This window comes from Mustelus asterias, chromosome 7 (genome assembly GCF_964213995.1).
Source record: "Mustelus asterias chromosome 7, sMusAst1.hap1.1, whole genome shotgun sequence".
Taxonomy (NCBI): domain Eukaryota; kingdom Metazoa; phylum Chordata; class Chondrichthyes; order Carcharhiniformes; family Triakidae; genus Mustelus; species Mustelus asterias.
Window position 1 is genome coordinate 90981175 of NC_135807.1, and position 21082 is coordinate 91002256.

Genomic DNA, 21082 nt, shown 5'->3' on the forward strand with positions numbered 1-21082 from the left:
GAGCTGAGGCCTTAACAGCTGAAGGTACAGCTACCAAAAGTTGTGATTAAAGTCAGGGATGCTCAAGTGGCCAACATTGTAAGAGTGCAGATATCTTGGAGGGTTGTAGGTTGGCAGGAAGTTACAAATGCAGGGAGAGCTGAGGGAAGAGAGATTTTTTTAAAAAGCGATGACTTGAAAATAGAAGCATTGTTTAAAGGAAGACAATATAATCAGCAAGGTCTGGGGTGATGGAGGAACACATTTTGGTATGAGTTTGAATACAGGCAGCAGAGTTTTCGATAAGCTCAAGTTCATTGCGGGGGGAATGATGGAAGACCAATCCGGAAATGCAGATGAATGGTCCAGTTTGGAAATAACAAATGGACGGATGAGGGTTTCAGCAGCAGATGTGCTGAGGCAGGGGCTAAGTTGGGCGATGTTACAGCAGTGGAAATAAGCAGACTTGGTGATAATGTGGATAAGTGATCGGAAACGCAACTCGGGGTCAAATATGACACCAAGGTTTGCAAACCATCAAATTCAGCCTCAGACCATTGCCAGGGAGAGGGATGGAATCAACAAAAAAAATCAGTGCAAATATTTTAACTGTTCACATTCACACTGTACTGGTACAATATGAAGTGCTTGATTTCAAGTCACTTTAGTCTGGAAGCACATCAACCTTCACTGACAATTTTCATGACAGAAAGATATTTCACGCAAAACAGTTTCCCATGACATATAAACATTAATCACAGTTCCATGCTGTCTCCTGGACCCTGTCTTTTGAAGTGAATTTTCATGCAGACGTGGTGACCATCAATGCAAACACATCACCCCCTAAGCCTCATGCAAAATAAACATGCAAGAATGGTTTAAAAAGTCAGACCTGATTTCTCTCATAGGTTCTGATGTGAGCTTTTTTTTTTAAAAAACAGCAGTTTTCCTCATTCTTGTTCCAAAAAAATCAAATCACTTTGAGTGCTGACGATGAGAGCAGTAAGGATACCCATGCACACTCTCACAAAGCTGCATCTACCATGGCTAGCAACAAAACATTAAACGAGGATAAAGCACACAAACGCACACAGAGAACACATCACAAATGACACAGACTCATTTCACTATTCCTCTAGAAAAGGTAACAAAAAGGTAGACTCACAGATAGAAAACTTGTTGCTGTTGTCTTTCCCTGGGAACAATTTAACTCCTCTAGATTTAAAATCTATGGACTTTTTCACTAGTTAGAAAAACAAACAAAAATAATACATCAGAAGAAACAATTTAAAATGAAGCTATTTTCCTTTAAAAGAATCTTGTTATTTAATATGCTGCAGTGTCGATGTGATGCAGTTTATTCGCAAGAAATGATGTAATTCACAAGTTGTATAACGCTAAAATATAAAAGAAAACTCCAATTAGAGGCAACTTCAATGAAAAAAAGAAATGTTGCTTGGTTTTTCTTCAATTCCTTTTTCATATATGACAAAGACAAAGAACGGTTTTGACCCTCAATAGAGCTCAAGGGTAAAATTTTCAACAAATTTTGCGACATGGCAGACGCGTCTCATTTCAATATTCCCAGTCTCACACAATTTTCATTCTGGAGCAGCGGGTGCATGAGGGTCTCAGGCATGCTGACCCCCAAAGCAGGTCCGAGGTGACCAAAGGGCCAGCAAGTGCTGATATTAATGTGTTAGAAGACTTGCCTTGGTTGTCTGGCACTTTGTCCCTCTTGTAATAAGAATGGTTAGGCTTTCCAGCCTTCATCCCTCAGGCTATCCCACCAGTCACTTCCCATGGTCCTCATACTGTCCATGCCAACTCATGCCCCCCAACCACTCATCATGGCTCCTTTTACTCTACATGCCAACTTAATGCCCACATATGCCCCTTCCATGCCCATTCACCCAGTATTTAGTATGTTCATTACGAATGAGCCATATAATAACAATGGCAAGTGTGGAACTGCTGAAACAATAAAACACCATTTCAGAAATGTTCTTTGGAAAAAGGACTGTTGTTTCTACAACCCCATAAAAGTGTCAATGAGCCAGACCATTACAGTGCAATACCAGAGCCTTCAAAATCTTTACACCGCTTAATCTTGTCCAAATAAACATTAAGACATTGACAAAAGAGATCACAGAATGATCAAATTATTATAACCACTTAAAGATGCCAATCAAGAGAAGTTGATAATTCACTTCACTTGCCAAAGCAGATTCCCTTCTGAGCTAATGTTTTCATTTGTCTGGGCTCTCTGCCAAACATGCATAATGAGGACAGGTGGAAACCCAGATGTCTGGTTAGGGGTTGACGCATGAATTGTCATTGAGTTGGCATGGAGGGTATGAGGTGCCATGGGAAGTGGATGGGAGACATTTTGGACTTACCTTTCAAAATGTTCCCAAAATCCAGACTGTTGTTCATTACTCCTCTGCGGGATCATGAACCGTGAGTCATAGGGTAGAACTCAACGGGTACCAGTAGATTTGCCAGGGGTGGAGAATTACCTTGGTGGCTTTCCCACTGCTCTCCCCACCCACCCTGACTTGTCTGCGATTTTGCATGGATTGAGCGAACTCTACGTCAGTTCCCCTGCCAAAACCAAAATAAGGCCCTTAAGTGACTAATTGTTGGCCACATAAGCGCCACTTCTTGCCCGACTTCAACTTTGAGACTGGTGGGAGGAGTTTGAGACAGAGGAGGGGTCCAGGAAGTCACCCTACATGGGCAGGAAAGGGGTCACTTTCCTCAATGGCCCCCTGTCCCCATTGAATGCCTGCATCCAAGGTGTACCACTCCCAGGTGCTTCTTCCTCCCCAGGCATTCCATTAAGACTCCCACCTCCTCTGAGCTTCACTTCCGCTCTTCCCCAACTTCCTGGTCCTGGATTCCAGGATTTACAATCTGGGGATTACTTGTAGTCTCAGTCTTGGATTCTGCTGCCACTGGCATTGCTGGGACCACAGAGCTGCCGTCCAAAAGGGATCAATTCCGTGCCAATTCTCCAGGTGGCAGGGCATGGAACCCTGCCACCTGAAAAATCCTGCCCTGAAACTGACCCAACTCCACAAAAACTGGGAGAATGCCTAACCCTGCAATGGAGCTGGCCAGGTCAGGAGTGCAGGGTATGGCTCGCTTACTGCACCCTATCCCATGCTGGTGAAAATGACTGGCTCCAAGAACGGGGAAAGAAATTCCAGAATCACTGCCCGCCAATTGAAAGGCTTCGGAGTCATCCGGACTCCATGAAAATCCAGCCCCAAACAGCTATTTTGATACTCTCCTCAGGTTGTAAATCCTGAGAAAGGAGATAATCCAGTTCGCACTAAACAGGATATTTTAAAAATGCAAAGAATGAAACAAACACACAATTGTACTTGTCCAGTTTATTTTTTGCAAATAGGTGTTTTGAGTATGTATGAAATGTTCCATTTCATAAACCGATTGCACACATTTTGTTGATGCTCTCTGATACAAAAATGCACACTTTGAAAGCTGCTGAGTGCATTTGGGAAGTTATAGATTTTATTTTACAGTATTAAAGACGAAGGACCCAATCTTGAAGGGATATTTGGTTGCTATAGTGAGAATCGCCCCAATGAGATTTAATAAGTACCTAAAGTGGCAATATCCATGAAACATATTCCAGTTTGTATTTCCATATTACATTATAACTATGCTTGATCATCATGAGCACAATAATACATTCTGCAATAACAAACTTCCAGGCCTTTTTTCACACAATTGCTTTGTGTTTCAAATAATTTCTACCATTTACATAGGACAACAAACTGATTTTATATTTGTATAGCTGTTTCGTAAAGGAGCCAGTTTTAGAAGGTTAGTGGCATAGCATGTTGATGGATAATGTTCTCTAATTTATTTGAGTAGTAGAGATGATGGGTGGGATTTTCCAGCTACGCTTGCCCCAAGGTCGGAAAATCCTGCCCGAAGTCAGCAGACCTTTGCATGGTGCGTGTCCAGCCCTCTATAATTCCCGTGGCGGGCTGCATGGAAAAATTCGGCCCTATATCAGAATTACACTTCCCCACATGGCGAGCTCCTCCAGGAACCTGATGGGTACATTATCCTGAATTATCAATATGATTTTTAAGGCCAGATGGTGCAGATTCATGGGTTGAATGGCCTTCTTCAGCACTGTAACAATTCTGTGAAATTTGTGCGAACTTCTGATCAGATCATTCACCTGCTGGCTTGGTCAGAGAAAAACCACTACAATTATATGGTCAGTTTCATTCAGTTTCATACAGTAACTTGCGATAAAGACAGGATTAATTTAACTGTGCCTTTGTAAAATCACTTGCAATACTGAAGTTTCATATTTTGCTTGGTTATATTTTTTTTAAAATTGAGAGAAAAGTGTGTTCTCAAAAGTTTGGAACAAATGAAAACACAACATCGGAGCAGTGGATTTTTATAATGACCGTTATAAAAAGGTAAGGCACACTTTCATATAATTTTAGCAACAGTTTTGCATTCCATAGGAATTGTATTCATCGATAAATTTTCAAAAAATCATATTTCTGAAGAATAAACACAAAACTAAATCTTTGGGGAGAAATGCAGAATCTATATCTCAATGGTTTGATTGCTTAATGAAGACTGCACAATTTGTATGAAAATAATTGAAGTTTTTAGCTGCAAACAATCATTTTTAAGTGATGATGTATCACACTGAACCTATTCAAAATAAATGTAGAAACAAGACTGACACACAATTTGCATATGATGTTATGGCAGGCTTGTGGATTGCTTTTTATTCTTTGACGCAACGTCAGCAAGGCCAGCATTTGTTGCCCATCCCTAGTTGCCCTTGAACTGAGTGGCTTGCCAGGTCATTTCAGAGGGCAGTTAAGAGTCAACCAAAATGCTGCAGATCTAATGTCACATGTAGGCCAGACCAGGTAAAAATGGCAAATTTCCTTCCTGAAAGAAGATTAGTGAACCTGATAGGTTCTTGCGACAATTGGCGATAGTTGTCAAAACTTTTGAAACTTTCAATTCAGTTTTATTAATTGAATTTAAATTCCACCAGCTGATGTGGTGGGATTTGTACCCATGTTTGCCTTTCCCCACCCTGAGCCTTTGGATTACTAGTCCAGTGGCATTACCATTGCTTCCCCTGAAGTAAAATTTGGAATAGTGGTAACAGGTACGAGAGTTTATAAGCTGCATACATGTAGTTATCAAAGTACCCTCAGGTCACCCAGCAGTATTCATCAATTAAAAGACATTCCACTCCAGTCATGTTCAGCTACTATGCAACTTTGATAACCAAGGTTATTTATAATGCATTTCTGTACAAGAGATCCAAGAAGCGACCATGAAGCCTTCATCTTGGTCAAGTCTTCCTCAGATATACAGACCTCCAAGTAGAGTCACTGGGGGGGGCAGCTTGGACACAAGGGTTGCTGTCTACAGATGTACCTTATGATACTTGTAAGAAACTCTACCATTGATGCCCAGAATGGTACAATCAAGGCCACATGGGCACAAGAGTGGTCATTGAACCAGCCACTTGGTCAGGGCAGGTGTGATTCTGGACAGATCTGGAGTGCACTTCAGTATGCAAAGGCAAGGGTGTCCACAATGAACATGGTCTGATGCACCTTCCTCAACTTTGTGCAACAGGGAGGATTGGAGCTGTGTCAGCAGCAAGTTGATTGCCCTGCATCTTTAGAGAACAGAAAGGAAGAGGAGAAGCAAGGAGAGGAGCAAGATGCAGAGGAGCCTGATGTGGCGAAGGCATCTGTAACCAGGAAATATGCTTTTAGGCACACTTCAGCTAATCTGAGGCAGTGAAGTGATCTGGTACACCAACTCAGAAACCATTGTGCTCTATGCCACCCCCACCCCACCAGCCAGCCCCTCGCACAAAGCAGTCCGCATTCAGCGATCCATCCCTTTTGCTGCCACCTCACTCATCTTTTCCTCTCATCATATTATTTTCCTCAAGGCTGAAGACCTTTTGAAAGATGGCAGCTAACAATGGGAAGATGGAAAAAGGAAAATTGAAATAAAAGTTAATAAACATTTGAAAAAATAGTAACAATTTCAAGCAGTATTAAATGGCCAAGTACAGTACGGTCATTTGTACGGTGACAAATTCTTTCTTTTCCTTTTTTTAAAAACTTATTCCTACCTGGTGGAACGAATGTGGCTTCAGCAGAGTTGCAGGGAGGCTGCTTATTCCCCTACTCTGGCTGCCCAGATTCTCTATGGCTGCTGGACTCTGGATTACCAAGTCTCATGAAGACTCTGTCTATATCTGTGAAAGGGCAGACTTTGCCATTGGGATAGAAAGCACCATGAGGGGCTCTGACAGGTGAGGGAGGAGCATGTGAGCAAGCATTGAGGAGTGGCAGTGCTTTGACATACCCTTTCCTATCTTTGTTCTCATGGGCCATCTCCACTTCCCCGCTAGTCAAAAGTTGGAGAGCATTTATCTCCATTGATGTCAAGGGTTGAATTTCTAAGGTGAGGCTCTCCTCCATGCTAAGTATGCAGGCCTTTGATGAGGGTGAGAATACACTTAGCTCCTTGCAGGTTTTTCCATTGAGGTGGATTCATAAGCCTGAGACTTCCTCCAATTGCCCTCTCCATTAGTGTGTAGCTCCTCTGGAATGGCTGGTAGAACCTCCTAAATTTTCTGCAACCGATCCAGAATAGCTCTCTTTGTCTATTATCTCCAAATTCAGCAGCTGCACCAAGTCAAGCAGAGCTTGGAAGGTTGAGCCTCTCTGACATAAACATTACACTGCTGTCTCTGTCTCCAAAAGCTTCTCCTGCTCACTTGTGATGTGTGGCTCACCATTTGACAATCCAACTACCTGCCTTGGAAACCCCAGCCAGGTGTGTGTAGCTGAACTGGTGGAGAGTCCACCTAATTCATGCAAGGGTGCTTCCTCAGAGCGAATGATCTCCTCTGAGGAGTCTTTGTCTTCCGCCGGCACCATGAGGGATCTTGCGAGACCTATGGAAGATGAAAGACATGAATTAGAACTGACAAAGTGAGAGAGTCCTCGGGCATCATTTTGCAGATCGTCATTTCTTATTGGCTGCTGATATTAAGTCAACATGAGTTAGTGCTGTATGCTATGTGGCTCAGTGATATCTAATTCTGTCAACAGGTAGCTGGGAGACCCTCATCACTGTATTACCAATGACCTGGCATGTGGAGATCCTCCTTCTATCCAGAGTGTCTTCCTCCATAGCAGTCAGCTGGATGATGACTGGAGGGCCACCTTTGGTTCTCTATATGGTATTCTGTGCTCACACCTCCTACAAGGAGAGAAAGAAGAGAGAACTGAATGTGAGTTATGGAATGTTTTGAGAAGTTGGAAAGACAACATTTGTGGAGGGTCACTGTGAGGGATGAGTTTTACACAACAATAAAACCGAGCTTGAGTATCAGTGATAGTTGTAAGATGGGAACGTATGGAATGTGTAGAGGGATGGCTGCACCTCCAAGGATTGTTCTGAGGAATGAAATGTCGAAAGTGACAGGGAAAGTCAAACTGATTGAACTTGAAGGTGGAAAATCACTCACCTTTCCTGCCCTGATCAGCATCTTGAACCTTGTGCAGCATTATGTCTGGGACTGAGGCATCACAATCCTGCTGCGAACTTCTTCTGTCGCTTCCAGCCAGGTCTCTTTGTTCTCCAAGGTAGGCTCCTTCCTCCCATCCATTTAAGAACAGAATCTCACTGATGACCCTTACAACCTGAAGTATTATGTCCAGAAATGCATGCGATCATCACGGTGCAGCTTTCCCTGGCTGACATTTAAAGAGTCAAACAGCTTTCTCTCTCTTGTAGAATGCTTCCATTCTGACCCTTGCAGGGACCCTTTAATAGTCAGCTGCGAGCTGTCATCCCAGCCACCTGCTCAACTTGGTCACAAAACCCAGAAGTCAGATGCAAATGCCACAGTTTTCTCGAAAAGGGACTAATAAAATTGCTACTTAAACTTCCCCGACACACTGCTGGCTTCTCCTGTTGCAAGTGGGTTGGAAGGTTAAAATTCAGACAAATGAGAAAACAATTTCAATAATGTGATTCAGTTATAAACTGCATAACGTTACTGGAGTAATCTTGCACATCGATGTGATGATTTTCTCCATGTGAACTGCTTAACAGTAAAATAGATTTGGATAATGACATCCATTTGATCCCATCCTTCCAGAATGCTAACTCCACTGTCTTTCCACCAATGTATCTTAAATGAGTCTGGTTTACTGGGGTCAACAATGCTTTCTGGAAGAAGGATTGATTTGCCTCATTCAATTAATTTGGCGATATTTTTGCCAATATAAACTGGGACATCGATCCAACACGGTTCTAAAATTTGTGGAACAGACCATTCCTGGGGTGGGATTTTGTGGCCGCGCTCGCCCCAAGATCAGAAAATCCCACTCGAGGTCAACGGACCTTTGATGGTCCGCCCTCCGCCCACTATGATTCCTGTGGCAGGCGCGACGTGAAAATTTCACCACTGGTCTCCATTATACAAAAAGATTAAAACGCAAGAAAGGTTTTACAAGGCTGATTCCAGAAATGAGAGGAGCATGAACGAACAGTCTAGATAGAGCTCATTTCTCGACAAAAAGAGAAGACAGACATCTGTAAACTGATCAAAGGCTTCAGTAGGTTAAACAGAAAATATTTTCATCTTGCGGTGGGAGGGTGGTATCCAGAACTGTGGACCATAAATATAAGATAGTCATGAATAAATCCATCAAGGAATTCAAGATAAAACTTATTTACTTAGAGAACAGTGAGAATGTGGTACAGGTGAATCATATGGATGAATTTAAAGGGAGGCAAGATAGTCATAAGGAAGAAATAAATAAAAATGGTGTGGGGTTATATAATGTAAGATGGGAAGAAGCCTTTTTGCCGCTTAAACACCGGGAATAGCGTCTTTTGGGTTCAGTAACTTGTTTCTATGCTATACATTTTATACAATTTATGTGAGAAACCTAATTTAACCAATTGGTCGAGTTAACTTACGTTGAAATGCAAATTTCAGATCACAAACTGTAAACTCAACTGGAGTTATAAATCACAGTCAGTACATTGAAAGTCAATATCATTTAAAAATCATTTAAAAATCATACCGCCATCAAAAGAAATGCTAATTCTATTGTGATGTATGTGAATGCTTGCTGCTCCCACATCGAGGTGTGTTGCAAAAAATGTCAGACAAACATCATATTGTAATGTATTTATCTCAATAAATATAATTCACAAACATTATGTAGAATAGAACATAGAACATGTCATTATTCTACTAGAATTGGCATGTATTTGACATGAATATATTAATGTCAGTGGACCCAGTGGATGGAAAAAATACAAGACTGAACATTCCAAGTTACAAGAACCATTGTAGTTCGAGACAGGAGTGGTAATATTCTTCCAAAAGGTCACAGTTGCATATGAAATGGGATTGAAAAATACTCAAGGAGTTTGCAAAGAGAACCCTAATGATGAACAAAAAGGGAAAAACATTATCTCAAAGATTGGTTGTGTGCTAAAATTGAAACTGATTATACAATAAATTATTGCATAAATTATATTTCCTCTCAAAAATCTAAGGTTCTAACTTGAACCGATCAAGTGATTATGTACAAAGATTTTCTGCGTGATGCTTCTCAAACCACATTAATTTTGCATGAGAATATGTACATAAGCTAAAATGAATGTTGCTATGGAAACAGCAGGAAGATATTATCAACATCGATGATATTTTGACATGGTATCTATATTCCTGTCTGCTCCAGAGAAATAGTTGAACAAAGTGTGGAAAACTACACTGAGGTGCCATTTACACAAAGGTTCCTACTTATTTTAACCTAAGATACTAAACAAAGTAACTGGTGGGATTGTGTACCATGCTGACTCTGCCAGTCAAATGATATATTATTAGAGTTTCATCATGCCAATGAGCATCAAAGTCACGTGGAAGTTGTTAAAAGCCTATTTGCACTGACAAGTTCTTTCCTTCCTCCTTGGAGGTCAACAGTTTTAAAGCATCTCCCTTGACCCACCGCTGAAAACTATCCTGTTTGTTTCAAGTGTTTCCAGACAGGAGAACCTGCCTGGAAGATAGTTGCAGCAGCATTTTGCACTCCACCTAACCATTAGAAGGCCATGATTAAGTGTAAAGCAGTTGAATCATCGCATTGTCCTCAGGATTGGTTATGATCTTATGAAGGATGCAGAAATCTGAGTGAGGACTAACCCTCTGTAGAGGCAAGGGCAACACTAAGCAATACGTTCTGTAGGAATACCTAGTGTGGAATTAATTGCAGTGCTCTGAGGTGCAGAGGATCGGGGTGTCTGAGTGCATGAATTCAAAAAAGACTAGTATACAGATACACCAATTAATTATGAAAGCTAAGAGAATGTAATTGTTTATCATGAGGGAATTGATTACAAAAGTAGGGAGGTTATGCTTCCATTGTACAGGGCATGAGTGAGGCCACAGCTGGAGTATTGTATACAGTATTGGTCTCCTTATGTAAGGAAAGATGAAAATGCATTACAGGCAGTTCACAGAAGGTTTACTAGATTGATACCAGGAATGGGTGGGGTGCCTTTTGAAGGAAAGGTTTGTATCCATTAGAGTTTAGAAGGTAACTTGGTCAAAAGCTTTAAAATCCCGAGGGTATTGACAAGGTAGATGTGAAGAGGATGATTCCTTCTATCAGAGAATCTGGAATGAGGGGGTCACTGTTCAAAAATAAGAGGTCACTCTTATTTCAGACAGAAATGAGGAGACATATTTTTTCTCAGAGCGTCAGAGTCTCTGGAACTCCCTCCTTCAAAAGGCAGTGGAAGAAGTGTGTTTGGATATTTTTAAGGCAAAGCTAGATAGATTCTTGATTAACAAGGGAGTGAAAGGTTATCGGGGTAGGCAGGAACGTGGGGTTGAGGTTACAATCAGATCAGCCAAAATCAATTTGAATGGAGGAGCAGGCCCAAGAGGCTGAAATGGCCGACTCCTGTTCCTCATTCATATTTCTCTGTTATTCACTTTTTACTCCTTTGTCCTGGAAATGAAAGAAAAACTATCAGTGCCATGTTGAAAGAGAATAATTTACAAATGTAGTGGAGGTGAGGAATATTTACAAAGGATTAAAAAAACACAATTAATATTGACATTCTACATTGAGCACAATATGAACATGTTTTGTTCAGCCATTGGAAATTTGCTTGAAAAGTGAGTGAAATTACCAGTTACCAGACAGATAAAACTTTGAGGAAGTATTTATTTCTCAGGGGTGAGACTGACCATCAGGGATACTGTTTCCCCCAGAAGTGAATGCCTTTTCTTGTTGTAACCAAACCTTTTCAGTATATTTTTAAATTTTGCACATTGAAAGAACTTTCTTTATTGTTTGAGTGGATGCACTAATGCGTCTGGGAATGGGAATGTTGGGGGGTGGGATTGTGAACAGTTGCCTGAAACGGGATGTCCGATCAGTACATGGCTGAGAGAAACAGGCTGCATTTCTGGGGATGAATCTTGCTCGGGTGGCTGTGGCCTCGACGAAAGGCTGGAAATGAGGGGAGCACCCTGCCTTCACTGTTTGGGGGAGCCCTGGCTGGATTCTATGGAGATTTAGCAACTGATGAGCTACAGTTGGGATCCTGTTCCTCTGAGGAAGAAAATCATGCGAAGGTCCGTTGACTTCGGGTGGGATTTTCCGGTTTTGGGGGAAGCACAGCCGGAAAATCCCACCCAATAACTTAACACTTCACAATATTGTATTCTATTTGCCATGATCTTGTCCCCTATTCCAATCTGCCTATGTCCCTCTGCAGCCTCTTTGTGTTCTCCTCACTGCTTTGTTTCCCCGATAATTTTATCATCAGCATATGTGGATATATTACATTCTATTTCCCTCGCCCGACACCGTTGCTATAATTCTAACACTATATTCTGCATCATCTCCTTTCTTTCTCCCCTATGTACTCTATGAGCGGTATGTTTTGTCTGTATAGCGCCCAAGAAACAATACTTTCCACTGTATGTTAATACATGTGACAATAATAAATCAAATCAAATTATCAGTCATCACTATAGATTGTAAATAGCTGAATCCCAAGTACTGATCCTTGCGGTACCCCTGCTAGTTACAACCTTTCAACCTGAAAATGCCCTTTTTATTCCTACTCTGCTTTCTATCCCATTGACAAATCTCCAATCTATGCGAGTACAATATCCCCAATCCCATGAATCCTGATTTTATATGATAAACTCTTGTGAGACACAGGAACATTATAAGCCTTTTCCTTTGATCAAATACTACCTTTAACTCGCACAGCGAGCTGCTTTTTCTGTGGGTTTTTGGGGCTGAAAAAGAATGTATATTTGTTGCAACTATTCAAGAAAAAAAGCAACCCAATCGTCAGAGCGTCCTCGAAGGCAGAAACTTGCAATAGTGGCTTATTTCATCTGGGGCTGTTTTTGTGTGCAGGCTCAGCTTCCAGAATGATGTTTCTTAAACTCGCACAAAAGATTATGAAAATTTAATTTGCGCTGGACGGAAATTGTGTTTAAAATTGTGCAATTTTTTGGCCGACTTCGGGCAAATTTTGCTGGGAAAAAAAGCAACAAATATCAAAAACTATCCGAAAATATGGAACTGTAAATTAAATACAATTTCTATTCAAGACATATTATTGCTGATAACTAGACAGTGGTTTTGGAATGTCAAATGGCATTTTAATTAAATATTTTTAATAATACTATTTAAGATTAAAGCAAGATGATTGCACACCAAATCCTTCAGCTAGTTAATTTTGCCAGAGTATTCTCAAATAAATGAATACTCATATTATGCTGCACATTAACTGAAGTGGCCTGAGGGGGGATTTATCTGAATGCAGAATAGCCAGAAATAATTAGATTAGCAGAACAAACACAAATAATCTTTTGAAGGGCTTTAACTGAATAATGTCGTGGAATGGAAAATACAAGGTCTAAGTGGCACGATGCACTTTCATTTTCAATGACTTTTGCAGACAGACTTCATAAAAGCCAAGCAGAACAATACGAAAAATATTGATGCTTTTCCACTTCAAAATGACGATGATTCACTTCTTCTGGAATTGTAAACCTGAAGAAATATTCAAATATGGCTTACAGGCAAGCCTCTAAATTATTCTTACCGGAGCAACATTTGTTTCAATCTTGTAACTGGCAGAAAAATGGATATTTTGAGAAACATAGGCCTGGATAATGGGGTTTGCCTTCTTACCATCCCAAAAGTTGGCAAGGAAAACATCCCCACCGAAAACGCATGTCCCGCAGCCACTGAACGCACCAATAAGTGTTAACTGGCTGTAGACGGGACTCCTGCCCCTCACTCAGGAAGTTCCACCTCAGAGAGCTGCCAGCCACCTACCCACAGGGGTGGGGATTGGACAGAGAGGGTTGGGCTGTGAATGAAGAGGCTGGGGAGGGATGACCTGTCGTGTATCTTATGCACAGGGCAGATGCTAATACTGAGAGAGGCTGCTGATAAAGGAATCCCCCACCTTCCTGCCTGAGGCCTGAACACAGTTTATTTTCAGGCTCTGTGGTGCACACCCAGGCAAGAATGAAGATGTTGGTATGTAGCTATGTCTTTTGGGAAGAGTTAGACAGTGACATCGAGAACATGGTGAAACACTGTTCCCATTGCCAGCAATACCTGCTTCAGCTCCTCTTAACCCATGGGGATGGCCTGGCTGTCCTTGGGTCGGGCTGTATATTGACGATGTGGTACTACTGTATCTACGCTCCATGTTCTTGTTATTTATTGATGCACAAAGTGGCTTGATGTTGGCAAGGTAAAGGTGCCAACTTCAGCTGCGACTACCGAGAAGCTGCATCACTCCTTCAGTATACATGGATTCTTGTATGTTCCAAGTCGGCTACCCTGTGTATGTGCATGGAAGTGGAACTTGCTGATCTCCAGGAGCCATCATTTCAGAAATGGATCCATTGCCATTTTACTGCCTCAACTTAATTGTAACATTAGGTTTATGATATGCCACATCTGGAAAGACAGTGGGCAGAACCTTGTGTCCTCCCCCGTAGTGAGTTTTATGGCATGGGGGAGATATTTAATCAGGCAGGTGGTGGTGGGTGGGGATTAAACCTGGAGAAGGAGGGCTCGTAGATGGTCTTCCCACTGCACAACTGACTGAAGCCCTAAAATGGTCAATTATTGCCCACTTCAGAACCTCATCCTGTCACTGCTGATATTAACGCAGGAGGCTTACCATGTGGGGGCATGACAAACAAATCTGTATGGGGCATAATTTTACAGCCACAAGAACTTGCAAGGTTGGTAAAATATTCAGCTCATACTACTATAGAGATAACCTTCCAACACTTTACATAATAGGGAACCACTGTGGGAATTTTCATTCTGATTCAGGGATTAAATCACTGATGTATTTCCTGATTATTTTCGCTGGAGGCAGGTCTTGCTGAAACATAGATTTCTGAAAGCAACAGGATAAATATCCTGCTCATCACTCTCCTCCAACTCCACTGAGAGACATGGGTAAGCAGATCTTGTTCTGATCATCAATTGCTCCTATGCAGAAATGTGTGCCCATCACTTTGCAGCTCTTCCAGGCAGCTCAGGTGAAAGTCTGAATTTGGTGACGAGAGCAGTATAATTTAGTCTTAACATATTCCAGCTCATTCTCGTGGAGTGAAGGTAGGTGCAAGAACAAATGTCACCCACTTTGGTCTAAGATCTATCAAGGGGAGGAGGTACTGAGTTAAAACTGATATGGGTTCCAGCATGAGGATGAGAGAATTGGAGTCAAAACTGATGAGATATGGCAATACCCAGTTACTCCTGGTGACCAACTCCAAAAGGTTATTCGCAAAGACTTGGGAGCAGCCCATGCATCCATGCCATTGGTTGCAGAGATATGATACAAGGGGATGAAGAAGGGGGATAAAGTGCAGATTGAGAGGTGGAAAATGTGTGCAAAATACTCAGAAGATTTAAAGAAAAATATAGTCTACAGGAAATCATCCCTGGCATTTCCAGGCTGATAACACAACACATCATTGGTGTCTTACTGCTTTATCATGACCAAACGGTGGGCTAAAAATTGATTTGGGCTTTATTTTATTGTGGGGTCATGATTTGTACCCTGCCTTCTTTGGTTTCCTGGAGTTAGGCAACAGATAAATTTGCTGTTGCTATCTTACCTCCATGTTGTAGTGTGCAACTGAGCACCTACTGCAGTATTGGTTGCCTTTGCATTCAGCTGGGAGCTGAACAGCATCTGCAACCACCACATGGTGCAGCCAGCATTCTGTACTTAAAGGCAGTCTATCCCGCTTTCAAACACCAGGACAGAGAGAGGGCTCCAGGGTTACTAGTGCAGAACTGGAGACCTTGGTAGTGGAGTTGCACAGGAGACACACCCTGGTTTTACAGAGGCTAGGAATCCCTCAAGAAAAATGCTCAGAAGGTATTGAGAATAGGTGGCCAAGGAGTCTGGATGGAGCATCTAGCAGCAGTGCCACAAGTCTAATGATCTTGTGCAGGTGGTGAAGGCTAGAGAACGCACATTCACATCACATCTCCTGCTCACCACTCCCCGGCCTTTTGGACTGCTTACACCCATCAGCAACCCCTGGCACTCATTTTCCTTATGGAAAACAGGACACTCCTCCTCACCCTTATGCAATGGCCAGCCTCACACCCACCTCTTGCTGCCTCTAAATACCTTCAGATATTTAGCTGCAGCAGGCATTGAGTTAAAGAATCTGGTGTATTCCACTCTCCCTCTATGCAGAAGAAGGTGACACAAATGGAAGCAGCAGGGGCCAAGCAGAGTGGAACAGGTGGCCTGCATGTCTTAACCAGATGGAGCAAATGGGGCTGGCCATTTTTGCAATGGCAACTGCTGAAACAGTAACCAGCAACAGGGTTGGGACCATGAAAGATAATGATATTCTCAAATCTGATCCTTCTTCTCAAATTCCACCTCCCAACCATGTCACGCTTTCTTCTGACTTGCAAGTTACAGATATGGAAGCATGCACCTCTTGGTGTGTCTCACTTCCATGCATAGAGCCCCATGCTTGTGCCTTTAACCTTTTAGATTCCAAGAGGTGCAATCTGGCCAAACAATGGAGAAAAAGTTAAAATATTGTGTTAATAAAGATGCACCATCACTAGATATCACCCTTGTAGCCACCAGCTCAGATACTGACCATGCGTGTAATTTAGAGGGAATATCTTGGATGTGGGGTCTACAGTGATGTCAAATGATGGAACGCTGTGACGTCTTTTTATTCATTTGTGGGGCACGGGTGCTGCTGGATGGCCAACATTTATTGTCCCTCCTTAGTTGCCCGAGGGCCATTGAAACCCAACCACATTGCTGTGACTCTGGAGTCACATGTAGGCCAGACCAGGTAAGGATGACAGAGTTCCTTCCCTAAAGGACATTAATGAACCAGATGGGTTTTTCCAACAATCGTCATCAGTAGATTCTTAATTCCAGATATTCTTTTTTTAAATTCAAATTCCACTGTCTGCCGTGGCGGGATTTGAACCCCAGAACATTAGATGAGCTTCTGGATAAATAATCCAGCGATAATACCACTCTGCCATTGCCTCCCTTACTGAGTGAGACCTACCTCCAAATTCGCCGACTAACCACAGGCATATTGGCCGAGATTTTCCACCTCTTTCCTATCACCCGCAGCATGTTTTACGGTAGCAGAGGTGGATTGCTATTAGCCACCAGCGAGATCTTCCGGTCTCGCTGAAGTCTATGGCATTTTGTATGGTTTGTCCATCCCGCCACTGGGTTGCCCGCCATGGGCAGTGGGAGAGGAGTGGGTGGGGGAATGGTTTTCCTTTGACGGGAACAGAAGATCCCACTGGTGGGAAGGGCCATTAAACTACATCTATTGAGCTGTTTAACGCAGACCCGCTTTAAAAAAAATGCAAGACACTGATAAAAAAAATGTCAAAGGATGTCTATGGAAGATATGAATGCAGAATGAAGTGTTGTGGGTCTTGGAAAGCCTGTGGTCAACTTGAAGCAGCATGGAGAGGTCCAGCATCAACCTAGCACTAGGATTTCTACAGAACCTGAAACTCAATCTTTCCATTCCAAATAAGCAGAAACTATTTAATGTTTGAGTGTGCAACTGAAGCTCAGGCTGCTGCCATCAGGGCTGTGGATGACAGTATGCATGCTGATTTGCAAGGTTTCACTGTGGTCCATCAATCTGTCGACCAACAGATTAATAGGATTGCTGAGGTGCCACCTGAGGGAGTGGATGTAACTTCACAAAACACAACTCTGCGGTCTCCTTCAATCACTGCCACTGCAGTGCTTAAGCTGTTGCCTGTTAGCCAGTTATCCCGCCAAGCCAAGATGGTGCAGTCTGCACTCAGGCTTTCTAGGCCCAAGTTGCTTGATGGTATTCCCCACAAGCTTCTGCAGTCTCCTCTACTGAAAGTCAGCATCCTTCCACCAGCCATGCTGTAACCCCTGGGGTAACACTGTGTAAGAACATTAAGACAGGGAAGGGCATCCACAAGGGAACCACAAAGGGAATATGCAAGGGTGAATATAAAAACAATAGGCACTCAAGGTTATTATGCAAAATTACTCTCAAATATTTTGCAATTTAAGATAATAATATATTGGTAGAACTGCTTTTCTGAAGCCTTACATACCAAATTTGTAAGGGATATCTGGGATGAGGTTTATCCAGCGGATATAAACAAATACATCCTGCAGTGGAGGAGGGAACATGGTTAGTTCAATTGGTGATATGTGGAAAATGTGTGCAAAATGATACCAACAGCACAGGTGTAATCCCTGTACTGGCAATTCTTGGGGCTTGCCATCTCACCTTGCCCCATAGTGGCATCATGGCATAAACTGTGAATAACAACCCTTGGAGAACAAGGATGCTACATGAACAGAGAGAAAATGTGCCCTGGTCTTCTATGTCTCAAAAATTCAACACTCAGAAGAGTATGGGTTACTTGCTTCCTTCACTTTGTTGATCGCAACTGATGGTAGGTTTTGTGCTAAGGAACAAAAGTAATGTCTTAAATTAGCACACATGCTGCAACATACCAATAAGTATTGGATGCATCTGTGTGGCATATTTCTGGTGGCATCACTCCGCCCAGTATCATCACAGTTAATATATTGGAATTCTACTCTGAAACACCAACATTAATTGAAGAGCAAAATACACATCCCAATTAACAGGCAATTGGATTTCTCTGAGGCAAGTTCCAAATGATTTGTCCATAAGCAAATTCATAAATATGTGGTGTAATGGAAAATAAAACTTGGTGATTATGAAAATGTGTAATAATGGGGTTGGCTCTTTATGGAACCGATTATTAGCACATTTCTGAACTGACACATGAAAACACTTTAAGCAAAAGCAATATCAGAGCATTATCTTTTTTTAGGTATTGTGAATAAGTAATCTTAATTCAGATATTTGTGAATTAATGGAGTATAGAGCTTATATGAATGAGAACATTTTACACATTCTCCCAGTAAAAGATGTTGCCTGATAGCGATATTTGGGCCTGTTTAATACCCTTTTATCATTTAATGGAAACCAGCTGTGAGAGTGATAATACGTTCAGTTTGTTTCTTTTTATGGGACATATCACCATTTGTGAGCAATACTGTGCAAACATTAATAGTGTTTGTTTAATAGGAACAATTCTAATCAAATAAATGTTTATTTGCCATGCATGGGCTCCATAATGAGGCTTATATTATACTCAGAAGAGGGATGCAGTTAATAAAGAGTGCATAGTAATAAGCAGGGTAATAGTATCCATGTTTCACTTCATACAAGGTTTAATACAAATCAGATTATGCACTATAATACTGCATGTAGTAAAATATCTACATAACCTCTCCAATAATTAACATTTAATAAGAGCACAAGGAGTAACAAGCATTATAATTCCTGCAACCATAGACCCGGAATAAGAAAACACAAAATGCTTGGCAGTACAACAGATTTCTTGATACCAGCCAAGTCTGAAAATTGTGTGCATTGGCTTTAATTCCTTGCTACCAGTGATAGGAAAAATCTTGCCTTCACTTTCTATCAATAATACACTTCATTGAACAAGTAGGCTATGTTTTAAATAAAATGGTAATACTAAAAGCCATTCAGTATCCTTCTGCTAGATGTCATTTTTTTTTCAATGACTAACGGAGAACAGCTGGTGGCAAATGTAATGATGGCAGGTGTCACACCGACTTGATGTTAATACTAGTTGTCATGTGCAAGGAGGAATAAGGAACATTTTATAGAGGTGCTGAGGAGCAGGTCACAGTTATCTCGTGATCTGATTCATGTTCCAGCAACTCTTAGGGTGTGACGACAGCAGCGCTTGTTTTCTACTGCAACAGTCTCTCAATATAACAGGAGCCAAAGAGATACCAGAGTGGTATTAAGTCATCACTGCATACTCAGTCTGTATGTGGTTCACAATAAGTGGCAATTTGTGAGTACCTTTGAAAAGTTATACAATCAATAAACAACAAAAAAATCCTACATTCTTCATACCTGAAGCAAAACAGATTGCAACCAAACCTGAACAGTTGCATGGTTATGCATTGGCCAGGTTTGCTTACCTACCGATTGCAGGTAGGTTGCAGGTTTCAAAGTTAGAGTCTAGCTCACAAATTTCTGCGTGGATCATAGGGAGAAAGACATGGGTACAATGTTCCTGAAACCGTCAAAAATCTCAACATCTGACAACTCCTTAGGTTGTTCCTACCACATCTGGGATGCCCACTTAATGGGATGGAAAATGTTGCCGTGATATCTTGACCGAGTGTCAGTAGGACCATGGAGTTCTGGTCAGGTATTGGAGAATTTAAACAAAATACCTTCTTATATGTCTCCCCCTTATGGTTCTAGCTACACTGGATACCAAGCACTCGTGGTCAACACTCTCAAACTGTACTTTTATGGGTGTAAATGCAGGATCATGTTTTATGCTGCCTCCTTCTTTTCCTTTCTATTATAATATGCCAGCTTATTTATGGGTGGGTCCACCTTAAGGTATTGAGCTTTTAATCTGCCAGTAAATGGCCTGCAAACATTGAACGTTTGGAATGTAAATTCAAGATTATCCTTCACAATTTATATTACAAATGGCTTGCAAAGTTTTCCCAGTGAGTCACAAACTTTGAGTATTTCAATTGCACAAGATGCAACAGTAAAAATGTAGAAAAGCAAAAGATTCTAAATTGTTTACCCTGGATTTTCATCTGGCTTGATCAGGCCAAGGCAAAACTAAAATTTACCCTTAAGTATTTACATCTCATTGTACCACGCCCCGAGAGCACTGCCAGAAAAGTGCTGTTATTGTGAACTGCATGGCAGTGCATCGTATGATATTGCAAGTAGTGCGTCGCTTTGATGTTTTGTCCGTATTCTCTTTGAACATTTGGTGATGAGCACTCCCACAGCAGATCAGGTATGTATAACAAGAAATGTTCAGTAATTCAACTTGTACCAGACAATGGAATAATTTAAATGCACTGGACGGAGATGATGAGGGCCAGGGATTTATTTCATTTATGAAAGCATCCCCTGGGATATGTATTCCTATTCGCTACAGCATTTGGATGCAATACATGATCCTGGTTTATTTCTGGCCTGAATTGAGCTCAGGATCAAAAGATTACTTTCACTGTACCTTGTCAAAGATGCCTATAGTATTCTATAGCTGGGCAGGTATCTAGATGGTAGACTACTAATAATAATAAGCATCATCAAGGTCTCCTGAAGATATCCATCCTCACAGATTCTCCAACAAATCTTTTTGATTAATTAACCCAATGGTGTTCAAATGATGAACAAGACAAAGAGCGGAATGTTTGAAGCATATCCTTCTAATTTTATCACTCATTTTCTGGGCATTGTTCTTTATTCAGAAAGTTCAACAGAGATGAAAAACTTCCTCTGAGGAGAATGACTTGCACAAACCAATAAGATGTGGAATTTCATTACATTTAG

The 21082-nt window shown here is 41.5% G+C and overlaps 1 protein-coding gene across 1 annotated transcript in view; it reads right to left on the reverse strand.

The window, feature by feature from the left end:
- The window catches only part of csmd3b (CUB and Sushi multiple domains 3b), a 1683329-nt gene that overhangs the window by 778173 nt on the left and 884074 nt on the right, over positions 1-21082 (reverse strand). The window contains exon 7 of the mRNA XM_078215503.1: positions 1145-1222. Coding sequence (XP_078071629.1) covers positions 1145-1222 — 78 coding nt within the window. The remainder of the gene's footprint in view (positions 1-1144; positions 1223-21082) is intronic.